This window comes from Lepisosteus oculatus, chromosome 7 (assembly GCF_040954835.1).
Source record: "Lepisosteus oculatus isolate fLepOcu1 chromosome 7, fLepOcu1.hap2, whole genome shotgun sequence".
NCBI lineage: Eukaryota > Metazoa > Chordata > Actinopteri > Semionotiformes > Lepisosteidae > Lepisosteus > Lepisosteus oculatus.
Window position 1 is genome coordinate 1,070,625 of NC_090702.1, and position 13,095 is coordinate 1,083,719.

General features: G+C 46.6%; 2 protein-coding genes across 5 annotated transcripts in view; both read right to left on the reverse strand.

The window, feature by feature from the left end:
• LOC138240698 (zinc finger protein 93-like) overlaps nucleotides 1-10,055 on the reverse strand; it is a 33,068-nt gene extending 23,013 nt beyond the window's left edge. Inside the window, exon 1 of the mRNA XM_069191845.1 lies at nucleotides 9,985-10,055. The gene's annotated coding sequence lies outside the window, so the exon portion shown is untranslated. The remainder of the gene's footprint in view (nucleotides 1-9,984) is intronic.
• The window catches only part of LOC107076068 (zinc finger protein 271-like), a 45,150-nt gene continuing 38,250 nt past the window's right edge, over nucleotides 6,196-13,095 (reverse strand). The window contains exons 1-2 of one of the 4 annotated variants that reach the window (XM_069191837.1): nucleotides 10,773-10,859; nucleotides 6,196-8,727 (exon numbers count right to left, since the gene is read on the reverse strand). In XM_069191837.1, coding sequence (XP_069047938.1) covers nucleotides 7,284-8,534 — 1,251 coding nt within the window. In that variant the 5' untranslated portion in view covers nucleotides 8,535-8,727; nucleotides 10,773-10,859 and the 3' untranslated portion in view covers nucleotides 6,196-7,283. Of the gene's footprint in view, nucleotides 8,728-9,572; nucleotides 9,791-9,984; nucleotides 10,073-10,485 lie in introns of those variants that run through there. The other 3 variants (XM_069191834.1, XM_069191835.1, XM_069191836.1) reach the window with 3 other exon arrangements.

A 13,095-nucleotide genomic window follows, 5' to 3' on the forward strand; every position in this document is an offset into this window, starting at 1 on the left:
ATGAGGTTAAGGAGGTGTCATATAAAGTAATAAATCGAAGTTACCCGGTAAAGACCCTTGCTGTGCAAATTTAAATTAATAGAGACGATAACTGTGTCTTTTGTGATGGTACCCCTGAAACCCTATAACATTTATTTTGGGAATGTCCTGTTGATATTACTTTAAAAGAAACAGACCGTATGTGAAATCTTAATCCCACTGGAAATAATATTAAAATATATATCGTAACTGACTTAATTATTATACTTACACGTTATATAGTACACAAAGTTATTTTCTTAAGAACATGTTCATTTTTAACTCTTTGATTGAAAGAAGACACGAAAACAAGAAACCTTATAATATCAACAAGAGTACCTATAACATCATCATTTAATAAAGTGCAGGTGCGTTACAAAAAAAAGATTAAATGGGACAAGTAAAGATAAGGTACAGCCTGCACAGTTTTCATGTTCCTGCATTCAGAGAGTTTGGAGATATGCCCTTACGCTCTTTTTAAATTGTTCAGATGCAGGTCTCTTTTCAGACTGTTTCATGTTATCTGTTTAACAGTCTAGTATAATGATTAAGTCAGTGACAAATAATAGTTTTGCATTTATTCCCCAACAGTACTAAAAAATAAATATTCGATCATGAGATTCATTAGGACTAAAAAGTCACAACATCTGTTTCTCTCCAAGAAACGTCAATATGACTGGCTGGAATTTTGCAGATTCATCCTGAATGTTTTAACAAAAGGACATCATCAAAACAAATGCTGAAACGTTTCTACTTTCACAAACCACACATTTCACTTTAAATCTATGCACAGTGGACTTTACAGGTTAAATGCGATTGTGTACGACACAACTCCCTGACTTTATTGGTTATACAATATTAGTTGAACATCATTCGGCCAAGCATTTGTTTTACATTGATTTATCCCCAGATATATTTGTATTTGTATGGAAAAATTCAGTGGAATCGGTAAATGGAGTTTTGTGGGCAACACCGAAGGAAGAGAGGAAAAACGGAGGAAATGTGAACCGGAAGTGTTTGTAAAGAGTCGAATTTCAATCGAAAGTTCTTCAGCCGCCAACAGTAGCGCTGGAGTCACCTACTGTTCAGCTCAATTTCATCCTTGTAATCCAACATTCTCCTGAATTTTTAAGGGCTTTGTATTACAGATCACCTTCACTGATCCCTGCGCTTGACAAATGTAAGCTTGTTACCCATTATTGATTGTGCAACACATTTCTTAAATTGATACTACTGTAAATGGGCAGGCCTGTAAATTGATTTTGTAAATGTTTTTTTTTCCCCCTTCCAATGAAAAGCGATTTAATTCAATGAGATGAGCTTTTATTTTTTTGTTTATTGTAATCAAAAACATCACTTTTTGCTGTACGTTGTGATCACTTAGCCGTGACCCTGGACAAAAGCATCTGTGAACCGTCCAAAGTGAGTGAAGGGTCAGATGTGAAGTAGCAGCCAACAGCTCACAGAAACTCACCCTAGTTTAGGCAGATGTGTCTCTTCACTCATGTAAAGAGGTGTTTTGTGTGCAACACTGGGAGGAAGAGAGAGAGAAGTAAATACGGTACAGGAGGAAACATCGGCACAGTTCAGCGCTGGACTGGGAAAAGTCTCTTTTCCGAGCAAACAAACATTCGTGCATCTCCACAGTGTGGGTGAAATCTACCATATGGACCCACAGCTAAGATAACATCACCTTGGTTTAAACAGATGTACATCTTTGCCAACGTTGCTGGGGGTTTTGGACCACTTTGGGGGCGACAAAGAGACAGTTTGGAGCAGGACTGTCAGACCTGGGCACTGCCAGCCCATCTGGACCCAGAACAGCAGAGCCTGGCACTGCTGGAGCAGTACTGTCAGACCTGGGCACTGCCAGCCCATCTGGACCCAGAACAGCAGAGCCTGGCACTGCTGGAGCAGTACTGTCAGACCTGGGCACTGCTGGAGCAGGACTGTCAGACCTGGGCACTGCCAGCCCATCTGGACCCAGAACAGCAGAGCCTGGCACTGCTGGAGCAGGACTGTCAGACCTGGGCACTGCCAGCCCATCTGGACCCAGAACAACAGAGCCTGGCACTGCTGGAGCAGGACTGTCAGACCTGGGCACTGCTGGAGCAGGACTGTCAGACCTGGGCACTGCCAGCCAATCTGGACCCAGAACAGCAGAACCTGGCACTGCTGGAGCAGGACTGTCAGACCTGGGCACTGCCAGCCCATCTGGACCCAGAACAGCAGAGCCGGGCACTGCTGGAGCAGGACTGTCAGACCTGGGCACAGCCAGCCCATCTGGACCCAGAACAGCAGAGCCTGGCACTGCTGGAGCAGTACTGTCAGACCTGGGCACTGCTGGAGCAGGACTTTCAGACCTGGGCACTGCCAGCCCATCTGGACCCAGAACAACAGAGCCTGGCACTGCTGGAGCAGGACTGTCAGACCTGGGCACTGCTGGAGCAGGACTGTCAGACCTGGGCACTGCCAGCCAATCTGGACACAGAACAACAGAGCCTGGCACTGCTGGAGCAGGACTGTCAGACCTGGGCACTGCCAGCCCATCTGGACCCAGAACAGCAGAACCTGGCACTGCTGGAGCAGGACTGTCAGACCTGGGCACTGCCAGTCAATCTGGACAAGACCACAAGAGAGCCAGATCTCAGAGAAACAGGTACCACTCCACACTAAGCAACAGCACACTGGAACACAACCAGCTACACATATCCCAGGCTGACAACTAGTGCATCTGGCAGTTTTGACCTCAGAGTGAAGGCACTGTAAGAGAGGGGTGTGGAGGGCTATCTACACAATTCCAACATTAACCCCCCCCCATAAAAATCTGGCTGCAAATATTTAAAAGTGCAATTCAACCCATTTCCCCGAGTGCCAGTGATGTGTGGGGCCCAATCACGAAACAAGATTTACACTAAATGGGCCAAACACCCCCTGCACACAAAGCTATGTTAAAACATTCTCCATGTGCAGAGAAAAACACCTAACAAACACCTAACATGAATTTTAATAACACTTAATTCCGAGGTACGTTCAATGCATTCCTTCTATGGTGGTTAGTCTCCTGTATGAATCCGTTTATGATTTTTGAGGGCTCCTGCCTGGTTGAAACTCTTCCCACAGTGTTCACAGCAGTACGGGCTCTGTCTTGTGTGAATCCGCTCATGATACTTGAGGGCACCTGCTTGTCTGAAGCTCTTCCCACACTGTTCACACCAGTACGGTCTCTCTCCGGTGTGGATCCATTCGTGTTTCTTGAGATTCGCGGCCTGACTGAAACTCCTCCCACACTGTTCACAGCGGTACGGTCTCTCTCCGGTGTGAATTCTTTCGTGACGCCTGAGGACTCCTGCCTGGTTGAAGCTCTTCCCACACTGTGCACAGCAGTACGGCCTGGCTCTAGTGTGGATCCGCTCGTGATACTTGAGGACTCCTGCCTGGATAAAGCTCTTCCCACACTGTTCACAACAGTACGGTTTCTCTCCTGTGTGGATCCGCTCATGAGTCTTGAGGTACCCCGAACTTCTGAAGCTCTTCCCACACTGTTCACAGTAGAAAGGTCTCTCTCCTGTGTGGATCTGTTTGTGGCGTATGAGGGCTGCAACCACACTGAAACTCTTCCCACAGTGCTCACAGCAGTATGGTCTGTCTGCAGTGTGAATCCGTTCATGATACTTGAGGGCTCCTGCCTGACTAAAACTCTTCCCACACTGCTCACAGCAGAAAGGTTTCTCTCCCGTGTGGATCCGTTCATGAGTCTTGAGAGCTCCTGAACTTCTGAAACTCTTCCCACACTGTTCACAGCAGAAAGGTCTCTCCCCTGTGTGGATCCGTTCGTGAGTCTTGAGAGCTCCTGAACTTCTGAAGCTCTTCCCACACTGTTCACAACAGTGCAGTCTTTCTCCTGTGTGAATCAGTTCATGAATCTTGAGATTTGCTGCCAAAATGAAGCTCTTCCCACACTGTTCACAGCAGAAAGGTCTCTCTGCTGTGTGGATCCGTTCATGACGTTTCAGGGCTCCTGCCTGTTTGAAGGTCTTAAAACACTGCTCACAGCAGTACGGTCTCTCTGCTGTGTGAATTCGTTTATGACGATTGAAGTCTCCTGACCGCTTGAAACTCTTTCCACAGTCTTTACAACTGTATAGTCTAAGTGCTCTGTGAATCCGTTCATTATACTTGACAGTTCCTGCACAGATGCTCAGTGGTTCTTCAGTCTGTGTTTTAATCTGGTCAGACTCCTGATGGGACTCCAGTGCTGCAGTGCTGAGGGACTGAATCCTGGACAGATGTGCAGTGTAGCTGGAGTCCAGATCACTTTCACTCTTCACACTGGGAGACACAACATCTGAACAGGATTCGTGAGATTCTGGAACATCAAATCCTTGAGGTTCTGTTTTAAAACTCTTAGATTCCAGTATCTGGAGTTTGTGTTCAACAAAACCACATCCTACTGCATCCTGAGTTCCCAGCTCATCCTTCACACACCCTGACGCACTGAGTCCTTGTGTAACACAGCCTGTCTCTGGCTCTGGCTCTGCCATGTGGACAGACTCTGGTCCTCTGAGCTCCTCCTCACTCTGTCTGGTCCTGTGCTGCTCAGGGAGCCCCTGTCTGTCTTCAGGAGCTGTGGGCTCTGTGTCCTGCCTCAGACTGGAGCCCCACTCCTGCTCACAGTGCTGCAGCTCAGTGGAGCCCTGTCCCCAGTGTCAGGGAGAGCGCTGGTCTCTACAGCTCCTGGGGGAGAGACACACAGAAGGAGACATTATCCACTTGCTCTGAGAACGGACATTTTTGTCTGTAAAATATTTCTCTCTTGCTGTTTAACTTTCATAACCAGATTTTATTTAACTTAGTCAAACATTCTTTACCACATTTACCTCAATAAAGATATTTTCAGATGCGTTAGTGTCTGTATTATTGATGTTAAATTAATACAATCCCCTACTAATCTCAGGACACATTCAATGTACAAGTTAGTACTTGGGAGAATTTTTCTTTCAAGAAGAAAATGTATGAAACGCGACCAAAGAGCTTAGCAGAGTCTTCTTACACTGAACACAATAAACAGCTCTGAAGCATGAAGACACTAATAACACCTCTCTGTGCTCGTCACTGGACTCGCTGGGACTGGTCCTGAACCCGCTGGGACTCCCCTCTTACTGAAGGAAACAACGTTTTTTCGGAGGAAACCGAACCAGAACCACCGCAAACCGGACCTCGGGCTGCTTCAGCCATCTTTGTTTTATCTATAAAACGCCGTACAGGAGAAATTTTCAAATCGTTTAAAATATCCGGAATTTCCCCCTTATTCTTTCAGGTTGATATCGTGTTTGTGGAGTTACTGACGGACACAAACATCTCCAGCGCACTTCCGGCTTCCGGTGAGCTCTTTATGGTAACCATAGTAACGGGCGCTGAGCGGGTCCGGGTCCGGGTCCGGGTGGGCACTGTGCGCCCAGCGGAACCACAGTCCCAGCAGGATCAACACCTGCACCCTGTGCTCAGGGCGAGAGGACACAGCGCAGACAGCGGGCTCATCAAGTCCCACATCTGGGGAGCAGCCCGCAGGCTGCGGTCAGAAATGAGCTCCGATGTCAACAGACGGACTCAGACTCAGTGTGACTCACCGGCCCAGCAGGGACCCGCTCAGGGCGGCTCAGGGAGTCCGGTTCTCCTGATGGAGGGACACTTGTTCTTCCAGCGGGACGGACCTGCAGGCGAGACCCTGCACAGCGCAGACACGCGCAGCCCCACTGGCGCGAGACAGGAAGTCCCTCCCTGAGAGGAGAGAAGACCCCGCCCCCTTCCCTCCAGCGCTCCGCACTGACGCGGAAAATACAAGTTCTTTACTTATAATAGTAAATGTAAAAGTAATATTAATTTAGCATTATAAGAAAAAGGGGAACGACGCTGATTTATAAATGTAAAAATGTGATTGTTTTCGCTTATACTTGTATTATATTGATTTTTCCCGGATATTTAGTGTAAGGATTTTGTATTTGTCCCTAGAAATTCTGTAGAGTTAAAGAGGAGAGAGAGCTTTTATTGTGCTTCTCTGTGTTGTTATTGAGGTAATCTTGCTTGTTGTGGGATACTGGGGCATCTCTGAAGAGAGAGTCACTCCACTCCATCTCTCAGGAAAGACCAAACCTCTACCCACAATGTACACAGCAGTACTGTGCGATTAGATGGTTTTTATTTACTGTAACAATTAGAAAGTGGAAATGTTCTTGACAACCAATAAGAACCAAAGAATCAGAATTTACACTCTAACACATGGGGGAAAAAAGATACACAATACAATTTATTTCTATGGTACCAAAACATGCATAGGAAACCAAAGAGTGATAGTAATAGAATACATCTGAGAATCGATCTGCTGTAATACGAAAGGTTAATCTTTCTTTCAGGAATTAGAAGGAAAATAGGTCAAGTCACAGTTAAAGTGTCTTGATTGCAACGTGTTCTTCTCCAGCTTAGAGGTTTCATCAGTAATTAAGAGGTTTTATCACGTAAACAACATTCATATTCTCACATACAAGTAAAAATGTAATTACTAGCACGAACTATTGAACTTATTTGGAATAATAGTTCAAGTCTTCGTACTCTAACGTGAATAAAGACATTTTATGCTGAAAGATCTACTGCCCAACCTTCTGGGCGAGATTAAATTTCCCAGCGAGAAGACAAGGATGGGCTGGTCTGGGGTCCCATTTGGCAGCTACTGGCTCTGACCAGCTTTAGATAGTACTGTTGAGGACAGCTCTGCAAGAAAGGATGATCACAAAGACTTCTGGAGGAGACATGAGGAGCTTGTGAGCTCTCCCATGAAAATGAGCTGTATGGTAGAGTTTAAAGTAAGATATCTAGCGATTGATCAGGATAATATCAGGGACAGTCCTGGTATCCTCTGTGCGTATTGCTCATTATTGAATGTACTGTACCTTTATGTGATGACCAGTGATCTTGTACTAATAGTCTCTTTCTGCTATACAGTAACTAGCAAGACAAAATGGAGTCAACCCGTGCTTTACATAATTAGATGGATCAAAAGTCAGAGAATTACATGGCAGCCTGGTCTGTGGTCCAGACCCGGAAGATCATGATCAAAAGGAGCCTCTTTCTTCCACTGTTCTCCTTGGACATAAAGCTTCGGTCAAAAAGTCCAAGCTGCTTTGAGAAAGCGACAAAAAAAAAATTAAATAATCTTTCACAGCACTTAACTCCAAATGAGACAATGTACTTTTCCACACCAATGGTTTCTATCTCGTATGAACGCACAGATGGCGCTTGAGAGTTCCTGCCTGGTTGAAACTCTTCCCACAGTGCTCACAGCAGTATGGTCTCTCTCCTGTGTGAATCCGCTCATGAGTTTTAAGGTGTGCTGCAGAACTGCAAGTCTTCCCACAGTGCTTACAGCAATAAGGCCTCTCTCCAGTATGAATCCGCTCATGATACTGGAGGGCTCCTGCCCGTGTGAAACTCTTCCCACAGTGACTGCAGCAGTAAGGTTTCTCTCCTGTGTGGATCCGTTCGTGACGCTTGAGACCTCCTGTATGGCTAAAACTCTTCCCACAGTGTTTACAGCAGTACGGCCTCTCTCCAGTGTGAATCCGCTCATGATACTGGAGGGCTCCTGCCTGTGTGAAACTCTTCCCACAGTGATTGCAACAGTACGGTTTCTCTCCTGTGTGGATCCGTTCGTGACGCTTGAGGTCTCCTGTATGGCTAAAACTCTTCCCACACTGCTCACAGCAGTACGGTCTCTCACCTGTGTGAATCCGCTCGTGATTTTTAAGGTGTGCTGTAGAACCACAACTCTTCCCACAGTGTTTGCAGCAATAAAGCCTCTCTCCCGTGTGAATCCACTCATGATACTGGAGGGCTCCTGCCTGTGTGAAACTCTTCCCACAGTGTTTGCAGCAGTACGGCCTCTCTCCTGTGTGGATCCGTTCGTGACGCTTGAGGTCTCCTGTCTGGATAAAACTCTTCCCACAGTGTTTACAGCAGTACGGTCTCTCTCCAGTGTGAATCCGCTCATGATACTGGAGGGCTCCTGCCTGTGTGAAACTCTTCCCACACTGTTCACAGGAGTACGGTCTCTCTCCTGTGTGATTCTGTTCATGATCCTTGACAGTTCCTGCACAGATGCTCAATTCCTTGCCCTGAGATTTTATCTGGTCAGATTCCTGACGAGACTCAGTATCCAGGGCTGCAGTGCTGAGGGACTGAATCCTGGACAGATCTGCAGTGTAGCTGGAGTCCAGATCACTTTCACTCTTCACACTGGGAGACACAATATCTGAACAGCATTCATGATATTCTTGAGCATCAAATCCTCGTGTCTCACACTGAGGTTCTGTTTTAAAACTCTCAGATTCCAGTATCTGGAGTTTGTGTTCAACACAACCACATCCTACTGCATCCTGAGTTCCCAGCTCACCCTTCACACACAGAGCACACCCTGACGCACTGAGTCCTTGTGTAACACAGCCTGTCTCTGGCTCTGCCATGTGGACAGACTCTGGTCCTCTGAGCTCCTCCTCACTCTGTCTGGTCCTGTGCTGCTCAGGGAGCCCCTGTCTGTCTTCAGGAGCTGTGGGCTCTGTGTCCTGCCTCAGACTGGAGCCCCACTCCTGCTCACAGTGCTGCAGCTCAGTGGAGCCCTGTCCCCAGTGTCAGGGAGAGCGCTGGTCTCTACAGCTCCTGGGGGAGAGACACACAGGAGAAGGAGACATTATCCACTTGCTCTGAGAATGACATTAGTCCACACAGTGTATATCAGGACAACTATGCAACATGTTATCTGTGAAACATTCCTTCCTTTCTCTATAGTTTTCCTAACCATATTTACTTAATTATTAATTGCTGTATTATTTATGTTAAATTAATGTAATGTCCTGTTAGTCTCCTTCAGTTCAAGTAAGACAGTAAGATGCTGCACAACTGTATTTTCCTCCAGTTTCTCCTGATGAACTCCTGGGCTGGACTGGCCTCATGTTCTGTGTCGCTGTCATGCTGAACGGTGAAACTCTTTGTGAAACCGGACCCGAACAGCGGAGATGAGACTGTGCGCTCGCACCGCGTCACAGTAGAGCTACACATTATTAAACGTCTCATAATGTTAAATGTAATTTTTCCCTTATTCTTTTATCTTTAAAAAATTCAAGGTGAAATGATACATATCACACCTCTCCATAAGAGATTCATTAAGTTTTCTACCATATTCATCTCAACTTGCAGTTTGCAGACATATTTGTGCTTTTTTGTATGTTTCAAAGATGTATACAGTGCCCTCAAAATGCATAAGGGAAACTGTCAGAAATTAAAACCTGGGCCTCTTGTTCTGTGTTGTTGTGATGCTGAACAGTGAAACTCTGCCCACTAAGTAAGGAAGCACTTTCTTCTGCATAAGCAGACGGCCTGTCTCTGTGGAGATCACAGCTCACTCTGCTGCTCCTTCATCAGGGACTCATCAGTCCAGACGAGTGGGCCGGTCCCAGAGGAGGGGGTTCATGCCCAGGCCATGACACTCCTCCACCAGGCCTCACCCACGAGCTGCTGTTTCTGGGGTCACTGCAGGTTCTTCCTCCCTCCACACCCTGACCTCTCCTTCACTCTGCTGCAGGCTTGTCCTGCTCTCATCTGTCAACAGATCTGGGCTCCCAAACTCTGAAGCATGGGGGAGGTGATGTTAAAGGCAGCTTTACTAGACTCTAATTATAAAATACCTAATAAATTACAGGTGTAACACATTTAACTATAACTATCAAGCACTGCTCATTATAATTACATTAAAACACAAAAAGCAAATGAGAATAGATCTTAGTTCAGTATCAAATAGAAAAAAAATGTAAAAAACTACACTACTGCAGGACTTAGTATTTAGTATAAACAGTTTTGTTTTTATCATTTTGACAATAACAATATCTAATAACATTCATTCTGTCACGATTCACTCACACAGACCCGGCGATCTCGCAGTTAAATCTGGATCTGATCTCTTCCAGCGGACCTGTCCCGACCGCAGGAGCAGGCTGACAGTCCAGGGGACGAGACAGAGACAACAGGACACTGTTCTCTCTTCACTCCCACTGCAGGGGGCTCAATATAAACAGCTCTGAAGCAGGAAGACACTAATAACACCTCTCTGTGCTCGTCACTGGACTCGCTGGGACTCCACAGGACTCGGGTCCGCTGGAAGACGAGCCGGACTCCACTCCGCTCCTCTCACTGAGGGAAACGGACCCGAGACCTCAGAAACACGGACCGGGTCCGGCTCGAAATGTTCTGTTATTCTGGGGACACCGGACCCGAACAGCCCGGATTAGACTGTGCGCTCGCACCGCGTCACAGTAAACAGAAACACGAGAAATTATTAAACGTCTTTTAATGTTAAATGATAATTTTCCCTTATTCTTTTATCTTTAAAAAATGTCAATGCGAAATGGTTCTTGTACAAACCTCTACAGCTATAAACGTCACCAGCACACTTCCGGCTTCCGGTGAGCGCTTTATGGTAACCATAGTAACGCGCGCTGAGCGGGTCCGGGTCCGGGTCCGGGTGGGCACTGTGCGCCCAGCGGAACCACAGTCCCAGCAGGATCAACACCTGCACCCTGTGCTCAGGGCGAGAGGACACAGCGCAGACAGCGGGCTCATCAAGTCCCACATCTGGGGAGCAGCCCGCAGGCTGCGGTCAGAAATGAGCTCCGATGTCAACAGACGGACTCAGACTCAGTGTGACTCACCGGCCCAGCAGGGACCCGCTCAGGGCGGCTCAGGGAGTCCGGTTCTCCTGATGGAGGGACACTTGTTCTTCCAGCGGGACGGACCTGCAGGCGAGACCCTGCACAGCGCAGACACGCGCAGCCCCACTGGCGCGAGACAGGAAGTCCCTCCCTGAGAGGAGAGAAGACCACGCCCCCTTCCCTCCAGCGCTCCGCACTGACGCGGAAAATACAAGTTCTTTACTTATAATAGTAAATGTAAAAGTAATATTAATTTAGTATTATAAGAAAAAGCGAACGACACTGATTTATACATGTAAAAATTTGATTTGTTTTCGCTTATACTTGTATTATATTGATTTTTCCCGCATATTTAGTGTAAGGATTTTGTATTTGTCCCTAGAAATTCAGTAGAGTTAAGGATGAGGCAGAGCTTTTATTGTGCGTCTCTGTGTTTTTATTGAGGTAATCTTGCTTGTTGTGGGATACTGGGGCATCTTTGAAGAGAGAGTCACTCCACTCCATCTCTCAGGAAAGACCAAACCTCTTCCCACAATGTACACAGCAGTACCAATAAGCACCAAAGAAGCATAATTTACACTCTAACACATGGGGCCAAAATATACACAATACAATTTATTTATATAAATCATAACTTGCTGTGTGCTGGGAGTGTCCCATTGTGGAGACGGAGGACTTCACCTACTGCTGCTGAGGATGGCTCTGGAAGGAAGGACTGTGAAGGACAATGACTTCTGGAGGAGACGGGAGCAGCCAGTGAGCTCTCCCACAAGAAAGTAGAGTTTAAGGTAAGATAAGTAAGTAAACTCTTACTTAAAAGTAAGAGTTTAAAGTAAGATAACCAGCGATTGGTCAGGATAATATCAGGGACAGTCCTGGTATCCTCTGTGCGTATTGCTCATTATTGAATGTACTGTACCTTAACGTGATGACCAGTGACCTTGTACTAATAGTCTCTTTCTGCTATACAGTAACTAGCAAGACAAAATGGAGTCAACCCGTGCTTTACATAATTAGATGGATCAAAAGTCAGAGAATTACATGGCAGCCTGGTCTGTGGTCCAGACCTGGAAGATCATGATCAAAAGGAGCCTCTTCTTCCTTGGTTAGACAGTTTTAGTCAAAACGTCCACACCACCTCAAGAAAGCAACACAAAATAAATCAACCAAAAAAAATCTTTAATAGCACTTAACTCCAAATTAGATAAAGTACTTTTCTACACCAATGGTTTCTATCTCGTATGAATGCACGCATGGCGCTTGAGAGTTCCTGCCTGGTTGAAACTCTTCCCACACTGCTCACAGCTGTACGGTCTCTCTCCTGTGTGAACCCGTTCGTGAATTTTAAGGTGTGCTGCAGAACTGCAAGTTTTCCCACAGTGTTTGCAGCAATAAAGCCTCTCTCCCGTGTGAATCCGCTCATGATACTGGAGGGCTCCTGCCTGTGTGAAGCTCTTCCCACACTGTTTGCAGCAGTACGGCCTCTCTCCTGTGTGGATCCGCTCATGACTCTTGAGGGCTCCCGTCTGGCTGAAACTCTTCCCACAGTGTTTACAGCAGTACGGTCTCTCTCCAGTGTGAATCCGTTCATGAATTTTACGGTGTGCTGCAGAACTGCAACTCTTCCCACAGTGTTTGCAGCAGTGTGGCGTCTGTCCTGTGTGAATCCACGTGTGCTTCTTGAGATTTGCTACCTGGGTGAAGCTCTTCCCACACTGTTCACAGGAGAACGGTCTCTCTCCTGAGTGAATCAGCTCGTGACTCTTGAGAGTTCCTGCTTGGTTGAAACTCCTACCACAGTCCTTGCAGCAGTACGGTCTCTCTCCAGTGTGAATACGTTCATGAGTTTTAAGGTGTGTTGTAGAATAGCAACTCTTCCCACAGTGCTTGCAGCAGTATGGCGTCTCTCCTATGTGAATCTGCTCATGATGCTTGAGGGCTGCTGGATATTTGAAACTCTTCCCACACTGTTCACAGCAGTACGGTCTCTCTCCTGTGTGAATCCGCTTGTGACTCTTGAGGGCTCCTACCTGGTTGAAACTCTTCCCACACTGTTCACAGCAGTATGGTTTCTCTCCTGTGTGAATCCGTTCATGACACCTTAGGGCTGCTGCCAAATGGAAACTCTTCCCACAGTGTTTACAGCAGTACGGTCTCTCACCTGTGTGAATCCGCTCATGATACTTGAGAGCTGCTGCCCGACTGAAACTCTTCCCACACAGTTCACAGCAGTACAGTCTCTCTCCTGTGTGATTCTGTTCATGATTCTCGACAGTTCCTGTACAGATGCTCACTTGTCCCTTGTCCTGTGTTTTAATCTGGT